Consider the following 12,562-nt stretch of genomic DNA (forward strand, 5'->3'; position numbering starts at 1 on the left):
GGCTATTCCAGCTAGCGGGGCTGGCCTGAGGGGTATTTTAGATTGGATTTTAATTTGATTTTATATTGGGTGTTAACAAAATTTTAAATGAAACGGCAAAATTAATATTTCTTTTAATTATATTTTAAAATGGTGTTTGTAGGGTCTTTATCTGTTTTTAGCTTGCTGTAAGCCGCCCTGGGTCCGCCAGGAGAAGGGCAGGGTATAAATCTAATAAAATCAAAATCAAATCAAAATCATTTCCTCTGCTGTTACATGTTCTTGTGCTTTTATTATTGGTGAAAATAGTCATGGTCATCCTGGAGAAAGTATCTGTGTGGTTGTTTAGAGCTGACATTGGCTTTGATGACACAAAAAATGTTGATGTTGATCAAAAAACTGTCACAACCTAGTTTACTAAACCTGCATTTAAAAAAAAAGATGAGTAAGCTTCATATTTTATGTTAAGGCAGCAGTGCAATGGCTCAGTGGTTAAAGATGCTGAGCTTGTCAGCTGGTTTGAGACCCGAGCACCTCACAATGGGATGAGCTCCCATTACTTGCCCCAGCTCCTGTCCACCTAGTGGTTTGAAAGCATGCATGTGTGAGTAGATAAATAGATACCATTTCAGTGGAAAATAAACAGCATTCTGTGTGCCTTCACTTACAGTCATGCTGTCCACATGATCACTGAAAGGGTCTTCAGACAACACTGTCTCCCTGGGCTAAGAAACAGAGATGAGTACCGCCCACTAGAGTCAGAAATGGTTGGACAGGGGAAACCTTTATTTTTACCTATCCTCAGGCATTATTGTGACAGAAATCCAATTTGCTTCTCTCACTTGTCAAGCAAATCTCCTTTGGAATAAGTTGGTCTACAGAAGTCCTAACATCTGTTTCCAATATCTTGTTCTAGTTGCAATACTGCTTGACAGTTAGATGGTTGAATGGTGCTCTTTTACAAAACCACTTGCAAAAGTGCTGCCAATAAATATATATTTTTGTCCTAGCAAGCAAGAATGCCCAGGTGTCACATGCAAATATGGTAGTACAGCAGTAGCAGGTGTGTTGCTCAGCAGAAAGGGAAAACACTGATGTTAGAGCCAATTTTATTATGTTGATTTGCATACTATGCAAAAAGCAGCAGCATCTATTTAAAAAAAACCTCCCAAACACTTATTCAGACATGAATGTATTCAAGAAGCCCATATTCCAAACATTAAGTAAGAGTAAACATGTTTTGAAAGGGACATTAAGAAGTTTTAAGGGGTGAAATGGATGCAAGTATTTCTAAGGTGCAGAATATTATTATCTTTTAAAAACCCATCTTCCATCCCATTCCCTAAAATGCAAAAATGAATGTGAAGGTCACAAAAGGAATGCTAATAAGGTGTAGCTTTTGCTCCTCTGTCATAGATGTAAATCAATAATTTCAGATTAAATCCTGAAGTGATTTATAAACTGTTACTTTGAATCTGTCTTGATTAACTTATTTTCAGATTTTAACAAAATCACAGAAAGGATCAGATAGAAGGAAAATAATTCTGCTAGGATCAAAAGAAAGTGATAGGAGTCAGTTTCCTGAAAAGGATAAAAATTTATAGAGACAAGTCTCGCCAAACTCAGATGAATTGTCATGGAGATGTAATGTTGCAATAAAAGCTGAAATAATTCAGTGTTCAAAAAGATCTCACATTTTCCAGAGATGTAATTTGGTTTTGGGGCATTTCTTTACCAATAACTAGATATGGTTTATAAAGAAGGTGACGGGGAAGTTCTTGTTTGTGATGCTCCATTCCTATATGTAAATGGACTCCTTATGTAGTAGGATAAATACATTTGAACCTAGTGTAACATGGCCAACATTACGGAATGTGAATGAAGGGTAGTGGAAGTGAAATAATAATATAATTGATTCTTTCTCCTCTCCCTACTTATCAAAAAGGGATCAGTTTAAAAAAGCCTTGTGCTACATCAGGGGTGGGCAATTAATTTTCCCAAGGGGCCACATGAAAAACTGGGACTGTTATCTAGGGCTGAACCAAGAGTGCTGTGAAGGTGTGTAGGCACCCACACATGCACATAAATTGAAAAAAACAATAGTCGCCTTCAAAATAAAAGCGATGCAGTGGTGTTGCATGCATGGCCTATACTTATTTGCATTTGATTTCTAATTTCCGATTGACTTCACGTGGGCAGGACAGGGACAGCCAACGGGCCAGATGTGGCCGAGGAGGCATAAAATACCCACGTCTACACTACATAATCATAAGGTAGAAGTGACTCTTGACTAATTCTGCTAGTCTTCGATTTACAACAGTTCATTTAGTGACTGTTCGAAGTTACAACGGCACTAAAAAAAGTGACTTATGACACTTTTTCACACTTACGGCCATTGCAACATCCCCATGGTCACGTGATCAAAATGAAGACACTTGGAAACTGACTCACATTTATGACGTTTGCAGTGTCCTGTGGTCATGTGATCACCGTTTGCGACCTTCTGACAAGCAAAGTCAATGGGGAAGCCAGATTCACTTGTTAATAATTTAACAACTGCAGTGATTCACTTAACAATTGTGGCAAGAAAGGTCGTAAAATGGGGCAAAATTCACTTAACAAATGTTTCACGTAGCAACAAAAATTTTGGTCTCAATTGTGGTCGTGAGTTGAGGACTACCTGTATATTCTGTCACAGATGATTTTGACACAGTGCTCCTATACCCTCTGAAGAATTATAGTCGGTTGCCTCTAAAGCTAAAAATTCAAGTCTTCGTCTAAACTCTTATTCTTTTGGGTGCCTTCTCATGTGCTTAATGCTGATTTGTTGTCTCTGAATCAAGATCCAGTTGGATGCAGCTGACAGTCTGTTCAGTGCCATGATTTAGATTTTATTTTTGTATAGTTTTGTATGAATTCTTTCCAATCAGCCTTGGATAGCTGTACAGTAGCTGCAGCTGTAGGAAAGCTTGTTAAAGGGGTGGAGCTCCCTAGAGGTCAATTGTTTCTTTGCTATAATTTCTGGATCAGTAACCCTGCATTACAATTCCCCACTGCTCTCCCTGTTTTTCTGCTAGTGAGATTATCCGGAAGAAAGAAAACAACACCAGTGTCTTCTCAGTTGAAAATTGCATTATGAGGATTGAGGGAAGGTGGGATAGTTGCTTCATTCAAAAAATGAAACAAAAATCTTAATTAATAACTGTGACTATAAAGACAGCAATGCTATAAAGAAGGTAATTTTTGCTTTTCGCTTCTAGTTAGCCTTTTTTTTATATTTACAATTTTTAATCCAGGACAATGGTGCTGGCTAGAATGGAATATATAGTGAAAAAGTGTTTGTCTTCTATTCTTGCTAGTTAAAATACATAGCATATAAAAAGGCTATTTGCATAATATATTTTAAGTAAATTATCTATTATGCTAAGAAGAGTGGATAAATGGCTGGTGGAGGAGTGTGTGAATGTTTTTAAGGGATTCTAGATGTTGAATTTTGAAGGAGTCTCACCATGCAAGTAGCAGTGATACCGCTCAACAGATGTCAGACCTGATTATAACCTTAGAGTTTTCCAATTTGCCAATTCATCTTTGTGTAAAGATCTTATCTGTTTTGCAGTATTCCACTATATTCTGTTTGCAAATTGAAATTTTAAAAACCTGAAACAGCCTTTTCAAAATGTTTATTTTTCCGAAGAAAATGTGAAGTGGTAGAGTTACAGGTGACTGTTACAGATTTAGTGGCAAGATATGCCCCAAATATCTTTGTCAGAATGTCTCAGTCTCAGTTCCAAATACTGTAAGGTGAAGGACCTTGGTTCACAATCTATTACAACTCTTATCCTGAAAACCATAATGAATCCTGCGACTTTCAGGATATGAATTGAGCACAAGGGAATTTTGTACTAGAGGTAAACATATCTGTGACCTGTTCATTGATGTGCATAAAGAAACCTGGGCCAAACATGTAGAGAGAAATAGAATGCCTTTGGTTTTTGATGAATAATAAGACTAAATATACAGAGTACAATTTATATATTGGTATATAATGACTTATTCAAACAAATACAGCAATAACAATAGCAACAAAAACCCTGGCCAAAAAAAATCAGGAGCCGGGCAGCACCTTTTCTGACTAGTAGATTTATAAAAAGGAATCACCTCACTTCATGAGATGAAGCTTGTGTCTTTTAATAAAATTTCTTAATCAGAAAAAGTACTACTGCTCTCCTGATGTTTTGTCCCCCCCAACACAGCTGCCCTTCCAGTTTCAACAAAGAAACCCCCCTATGGGCCTCTGTTTCCTCATTTCCAGTAAATGGAATGAATTGCGTCATGGGAGTTTTTGGCCTTTTGGTCTGTGGTGAAGAAAAGGTTGAGAACCACTGCTCCACAGAATTCCTTATTTTTATGCTTTAATCTGGTTTAGTAATTGTGGTGGAGACTTTTCAAATCCTAATCATAATTTCTAAAAGTTACTAAATTGATTTCAGAGAATTTAGAAGACAAACTAATTTCTGATAATAAATAGGCCAGAAATTATTTGGATGAATCAAGAAAACAATATAGGAGCAGGTGAAACATAAACATTTAAGATGATATACAAGGATGGCTTTTCCTATCTCGGCTGATTTTAACGCCTGGGACTGAAATTTTTTATCACTTACCTATTAACAAATCAAAATTGTAGATTTGAAAAATTGTAGTGAAATTGTGTGATCAGAAGTTTCTGTATCATTTAAAAATATGTTAAATTAGATGTAAATGCCATGAAGTTTCTTCCTCATTGGATTTCAGGGCTACAACAGCCAATTCTGGTTACAAGTTATTGGCTGTATGTAGAAATTATTTGTGATGGGTGGGGAGGTATTCTGTATCAGTTCTCTGCTCAGAAGAAAGTTGATTACAATAATCTAATTTGTTTTTTAAAATGTTCAAGTTCTCTGCTGCATGTTTATAGTATGAGGAGTAGTCAAATGTTGTTGCTTCTTTTAAACAATTGCGGAGGAATACAATCTACAATCTACAGATTGTTCCAAGCTTTGGGAACCTTTTGCCAGAATTGCTGATCCTGGCAGTTGCTCAGTGATATACACATTTTGACACATTATTCCTCTTTATTTAAATGTTGTTTTATGCTGTTCTTGAATTTTTTAAATAAAGAACAACAAACAGTTTGCTTATTTTAAAACCACTTCATCATTACTTTGGCAACTAAGTTGCCTGGTGTTTTCCGTAGCAAATATGTAAACTGTGAAGGACAAACACTTTAGAAAGTGAGAAGTGACTGAAATAGTAACATTCGTGATATTCTGGGAACTGTTATTTGCAGTTCTGGTTTGTACCCAACAAATTATCTAATATTTTCTGCCTCCCTACACAGACAATTAGGGAGCACCTGCGAAAAGTCCCCCCACTAGGAGGTACAGTATGCAGGGGCCTGATCACCAGATCCTCCGTAATTTCTGTCCTTTGGAACAGGGGTCCCTAACCCCCCGGGCCGTGGACCGGTACCGGGCCGCGGCATACCAGCAACCGGTCTGCACAAACAAGCAAAACCCCATCCACAGGATACAGACAGTACACAAAACCGTGTCCCCTCCAGTCTGCGGAAAAACCTCTCTTCACGTAACCGGTCCCTGATGCCCAAAAGGTTGGAGACCTCTGCTTTGGAATAGTTGCCTCCTGAACAAGGATGTCCCATTCCCCTAGCGACTCTCATTAGCTGATTAGAATATGGCTCTTCCAGAGGGTCTCTGGGGATTAATGTTACACAGCAGTGCCATTTGTCAGAAATGCATAATTTTAATTTTTGACCACTAATTGCTATTTGAGTTAATTTTCTTCTGATGTTGCATTCTGTTTTTGCTATATAAGTTCTGTAAGCCATGTGAAGTTTGGTTAGTTAGGTACATAAGTAAATGAAATGTGCACCATGTTCAGTCCCTCACATCCCCCACTATAAAAAGTCAGAATAGGTTCTACATAGGGAATGATCTAAATGTTTTAAAAGAAGATACTCCAAAGTGGCCACTATTGATTTCCAAGAGTCATTGGGATTGTCCAAGATGCTGTTGTTATTATTTCATCTTCAATTGATTCACAGTTTGTTAAAAACTTAACAATTCAGGTCCTAACTAAGGACCTAAGAGCTGTTAAGGTAACATCTAAGTATATAGACAGTTCCAAATGGTTTTTTGCAAATTCGGAATATTCAGGTCTAATAAGTTCAAAATCTCCATATGTCTAGGTAGCACTTTGGGTATTGCTCCAAAGGCTCCTATTACTATTGGTGCAACCATTGATTTCTTCCTCCACAATTGCTGAACTTCAATTTGTAAATCACAATATTTCATTTTCCCCCCTGTTTCTCTTCAATTTGTGCATCACCTGGTATTGCAATATCAATGAACCAGACTTTTTCTTTTCCACAATAGTGATGTCAGGTGTGTTGTGGGCCAGATGTCTATCTGTCATTGTTGTTGTTATTCATAGTACTATTAGTTAAAGCAGTGTTCATTAAATTATTTTCATATAATAAATTTTTGAAGGTTGATGAACAATCTGAAACTTTGTGAAGGGATCCGTAAACTGAAGAGTTGGGGGGGCTCATTTAAATCATAAGGTTAAGCATTACGATTGTGGCAAGCTCTTCTAGCATCTGCCTTGATAGTGTGCCGGTCCCCTTCCCCTGTCACAGTTGTTACCATCACATACTGTGACATGGACTGTGATTAGCATGACTACTGGAGGGATACAAACATATATCTGCATTCTTAAACAGCTACTGTCTTTATGGTGACACAGACCAAATGTTGAACCTAGAGATGCGGAGAATTTGGCAACCAAAGAGTTAAGGCCTTAGGGTGGAAAGGTTACCCCCCCCACCTCATGTTTTCTAAGCAGGATCAGAGATTTGAATCTGAGGGATGAGTCAGTTTGAGAGATACTCTGATTGGTGAGCACAGCTTTAGTACATTTTCAGTCCTCCCATGTTTTTTCACCAGAAAATGTATTGCCATCTGAACCCAGCAAGGAGATATGGGTGTTTTTGCTGGGAATACATCATTTTATTATTGTAGGGGGAATTTCTTTTCTTTTCTTTTATATTCATAGAGAGAAATGAGGACAATGGGTGGAGGAGGTGATTTGAGGAGCTAAAGCATGCAGTTATCTGTTTTAAGGTAATCCTCGGAGTGGCAGAAGGGAAGGCTAGCTAGGTAATGCTTTGCTCAAAGGACATTTATAAAATGCTGAAAAGCCAAAAGAGGAAGAGGATTAGTGTGTAAGCAAGATAGCAAGCTACTGGCTGGTTTTACTGGGAGCTTCCATCTGCTTCGTACTTTGGCATCCTGGAGTGGCCAGGCTCGCTAATGTTCCTCCCTCTTCTCATCAGCTGTTTAACAAGGACTCTTTGCATCAGTAAATATCCAGCCACGCCACAAAGCCTTCTACTACATTTCACTGCGGTCGGCCCCCGTTCCTCTGGGCAGACATGACACTCCAAGCTGTGCTAGAGACTGTAGAAAATGGGAAGCAAGATACTGTCCTCAAGGTGCTACAGATCTACAACCAGGAGGTGAGTTTTCATTGGGAATTGAGGCACCCCGATGGAGTCTTGAAGAATTCACATTGCACGTTTTAAGGCTGTTCTTGTGATTCTCCCTTCAGTTTCATCTGTCTGTATCATTGGGTAATATGTTCTTGTTATTAATCTTTTAACCTAGGTATTTGGGGTTACTCTCTCCCTTCCTTTCTCAAAATGAACTGCAGCTGGGGTGCTATAGCAAAATTATGCTGTTCTGCGAGAATGAATCATGTCAGAGAAATAGTGAGGAGAACATTTCAAATGAAAAAAGGGGGAAAAAACCCTAAGTGGCAGGCAGGTGTATGGAATTCACAAATATACAGTCCTAGGAAGTTGTGTATGTAAAGAATTAGGTTGATTATTATTGGTTTAGATAAAATCTGCCGTAACCTTGGAACTTTTCGTATAACAACTGATATCACAAAATAAATGGTTGTGGTGATTAGATTTGCTTCAAAATGTTACACAACCTGAAACGTGCCCTTCAGTATTAAACATTTCTAAGAACTTGAAATCAAACTGTAATGAATATGCAGTTGTGGATTGATTTATATTTGATTTTATCAAGGATACTTTTGCTCTATACATCTTTGTGACTTTCTCTGCAACAGATTTTCAGAATAGCTGCATGTAATATATGTAACCCAAAATGTTATTTTCAAAGAGGAGAAAGAGAAGGAATATGAATATCAGTTGGTAGGTTGCATTCTCTTCATACACATCTGTGAAGCTGCTATACAGGTAGTCCTCAACTTACATCCAACTCAATTAAGGGGATTTATGATCCGATTCAAAGATCCAACAATCAGGTCCCCTTAGCAATCCCATGACTGAACTTCAGCACTCAGCAACAAAGTTGTATTTATAACCATTTGTAGCATCCAGCAGTCATGTGACTGCATTTTACAATATTTTGCCAAACGATTTGCACTTTGGCTTTTTGTCAAAATGGCACCCATAGCGAACCATTGGTTTGCTTAAAAATTGCGGCTTAACAACCGTGGCATTCCCTCAGATTCATTTAACAACCTAGATGATTTGGTTAACAACTGCCACAAAAAAGTAATAAGGTTGGTCATATGGCTGTCATGACATAACTATTATGGTTGCATGTCAAGAACTACCTTTATACAATATTTGGCCATTATCCATCAATTGGGAGGAACTCTCTGTAACTTCAAGCAAACATTTTTTAAAAAACATTGTTAACCATCGAACCTTGGAAATGCTGTGAGAGAATGAGTTCTGCTACTCAGAACTGTCGAAAATTTTCAACCAGGAAGTTTTATCTTGGTGAAAACTTTAACTGCTGTAATGACAATATAAATACTTTTTACTCTGGGGGATAAAATATCGGATATTTCTTGTCTTTTCAGATACTGGTTGTTTTTAACAATTTTGTTTAGAGAATATGTGATTGTAGTTCCATTGTTGCGCTACAAAGAAGTTGAGACCTTTGTTAACATGTTTCTCCATCAGTCCCAGTATGTGGTGGGTAGATGCCATTCTCAGAAAACACATGAATGATTCATGGGTACCTCTCAATATGGAAAGAGGCTAATGCTGAGGCTTTCTAAGAATTTGTGCCAGATAACTCCAGAAGGTACTGCATAATGGATAAAGCAAAACATATGGCAATTCCTTTCCTAGTTAATAATAACAGAGAAATATATCTTGTTCCAAAAAGAGCTGATATAATTCTAAAAGTAGCAGTTATAGCCCATGTTCCTCTTTCAAGCTGTCACCACCCAAAAGTAGCTGAGAATGGATTGTTTGATGTCCCTCTAGCTTCCAACTGGCTATAGTAGTCTGTTGAGAACAGTGTTAGGCATGTTTTTTCAAGATAGCAAGCTGGAGGTTTTCATTTATGGAGGAATAGAAATAGAACTGCCTTTAATTGCATTTTGTTTTAAAAAAATTCTGGGATAAAATATGCTATGATAAATGAAAATTCTTGGATTATATTAGAGCTGATGTCTCTGTTTTCAGTAAAACAGAAATGGCGTAGAAATATAGTCTCCTTATAAATAAACTGCTTTGAATTTCTATTTTTTATTGCCAAATGAAGTGAGGTTATTAAAGGACTTCAAAAATGGAATAATAATTATATTAATACAATTTAAATAAGTGAAGCAATTGACAAAGTCGTTTAAATTTCCTTCTTCAGAATGTAATTGGCAATTGGGAAGAAAATTCTATTAAGCTAAAGATATTTGCCATTTGGGAAAATTTGGACAAAAATCCCAGTTTAAGAACTGGGCCACCTGGGATATCATTACAGGCTAATGAGAAATGCCTCAGTTTAAAAAAAGATAATGAGAGGCAAACCTATGCATGAAGTCTTGCTCATTATCTTCATCTGAAATATGCAGTAGTAGAAAAAGTTTGGTAATCATCTGGTCCATGTTTAAATTATAATGTTAAGCCAGTGCATGTTTGAGCTGACTATTTACCTTAGAATATGCCTTAAAATATTTTACAATGCCCAGAGTTTACTTCAAAAAACAAATATATATTTATGTAGTGTATATTGGAGGTGGTGACCCTTTGAGAGCTGTATGCAACAAAATTTCATTTTAATGTATGCCGATTAGTGTACATTCGAAGTGACAATAAAGTTATTATTCTATTCTAGTTATAGAAAGATTTTTTTAAAGGTACCGTAGGTTTGAAAATAACTGCCCCAATTAATAAAGCTACTTAGAAAGTAATAATCCATCTTAACGTTTCTTTTTCTTTCTTTCCTTCTTCACTCAGCTTTACATTTCATTGGCTAGCATCTGAGTTGCTAAGTATTTGGAAGAAATTGATTGTCATTTGTTTTAAAAAATTCTCTTATGTTTAGAGAAAATTATTTTCTTAATTCATTCAAGGAATTTTCATTTTTGCTTCCTCAGAATGCTCCTTGTTTCACCTTTGATGATGAAGAACAGGAAGAAAGAAAGGTATGTTGTTGTATCATTGTTGGTAGTCCACCAGGAATACTGGGTGTGAAAAATAATAATTTCTGGATTCTGGATGGAAGAAAGTCATGAACTATTCTTCACTGTAAAATATGGAGAGTTGGGGCATAGCCATTTTAAGCCATATTTAACATAATACACAGTTTTGCCTTTGAAGTCCAGGAGTGCCTGCAGAAGAAGAGAAAGACTGGTAATGTCCAGTGAGAATTAAATCTATCTGTGTGTAAGGATGGTTAAGGTATACAACAATCTGTGGCCCTTTAGATGTATTGCACCTTTCAGTAGTCTCAGCCAGCATTGCTAATGATGAACAAAGTGGGTAGCTGTTGTCCAACAATATTCGAAGGGCTCCAAATGGCCTACTCTGGAATACTTTGGTAGCTGAACATCTTATTTTGATTTTCAGTATGAATTTATAAGGCTTCCAGTTACCTCTATCCCAGAGAGTGTCTGCTTGTGGATCAATACAGTATCAGTCTTGATATGGTTATGTTGATTAATGCAAATACAACAGGAAAAAATTACTCATTTACACATACGCACGCACAAATACATAGAGCCGCAAAATATCAGCTGTTCCAGCTGTGTGCAGGTTTCTGTTTTTATGTTCCAATTAATCCAGCATCATTTCCCATTTTCCAGTACAAACTGGATTTTAACTTCCATAGCTGGCAAATTGGGCACAGATGTTCTTGGAGCAGCAGTGCCAGAAATGCAGTGACTCTCTTCTTTCTTAGTCCTGCAGAACCTCCAAGCATAAATAAAGATCTGGAGATTCTATCAGTTTAAAAAGATTTTCCTATTTAAATAAAGCTCCTTTCTTAGAAGTTATGAACATACAACAATTGGAAGTGGCCAAGTGTGATTAGTGACAGTACACAGGCACTGCTTGCAGAAATTCCCCAAAATAATTCCCCAAATCTTGAGAAAACACAGCTTGGGTGAGCTGCAGCCAACTGAAGTAGACACTACTGAGTTATATGGACTAAGAGTCTGACAAGTTAGCTTCATTTTATTTATTTATTTCCCATCTTTATTATTTTTACAAATAACTCAAAGTGGCCAATAACTCAAAGTGAATTTTAAGTAGGGATAATTTTTAATGATTTTAAATAGTCACAGCCACTAATATTTGGGTTTTAATTGGTTTTTAGAAGGGGTAATTCTGTATATTGTTTTAACATGCTGTGAGCCGCCCTGAGTCCCATGGGGAGAAGGGCGGCATATAAATTTTGTAAAATAAATAAATAAATAAATAAATATCCAACACACATTCCTCCTCCTATTGTATGTCTATGTGCATGCTGTGTCTAAATGGAAAAAAATCAAATAGCTATATATATTTCTGTAGTAATATGTATTTCTGTTTCACTGTATATCATCATACACCTTAGTATCCAGATGTAACTCTCCACAGCATATGGCATATATAAAAGGCAGGAAATGATGCAAAACCACTTGCACACATCAGCAAATTGTAAAGGAAATGATCATTGGTAGCAGCTAGCAAGTAATTCACATGTCAATCAGATGCATTTCACTGCAAAAATATGATAATGCATTAAAACTCTAAAATTTGATTAGGCAATAGCCAATTATACTGAAGTGACATAACTTCGAAATGTTTTTTTGAAAGGTTTTTCTTGATTTTTTCCCATACATTCAATAGTATTTATTTATTTATTTATTTATTACATTTATACCCCGCCCTTCTCCTCGTGGACTCAGGGCGGCTTACAGCCAATTTAAAAACAAAACAATCAATACAATATACAAAATTTAAAATGTAGTTAAAAAGAAATATTAATATGGGCCTTTTCTTCCTTTTTTTAAAAATTATTTAAAAACCAAATTTAAAATACCCCTTAGGCCAGTCCTGCCAGCTGAAATAGCCATGTCTTGAGGGCGCGGCGGAAGGAGGGGAGATCCGGAATCACCCGGATCTCTGGGGGTAGTTCGTTCCAGAGGGTGGGGGCTCCAACAGAGAAGGCTCTCCCCCTGGGGGTCGCCAACCGACACTGTCTGGTTGACGGCA

The 12,562-nt window shown here is 37.0% G+C and overlaps 1 protein-coding gene across 1 annotated transcript in view; it reads left to right on the plus strand.

Moving 5' to 3' along the window:
* RIC8A (RIC8 guanine nucleotide exchange factor A) overlaps nt 1–12,562 on the plus strand; it is a gene marked incomplete in the record, with an annotated part of 35,880 nt that overhangs the window by 1,508 nt on the left and 21,810 nt on the right. The window contains 2 exon segments of the mRNA XM_015823632.1: nt 7,373–7,555; nt 10,462–10,509. Of these exon segments, the coding sequence (XP_015679118.1) occupies nt 7,472–7,555; nt 10,462–10,509 (132 nt within the window).

This window comes from Protobothrops mucrosquamatus, unplaced genomic scaffold (assembly GCF_001527695.2).
Source record: "Protobothrops mucrosquamatus isolate PMUCROS unplaced genomic scaffold, P.Mucros_1.0 scaffold_178, whole genome shotgun sequence".
NCBI lineage: Eukaryota > Metazoa > Chordata > Lepidosauria > Squamata > Viperidae > Protobothrops > Protobothrops mucrosquamatus.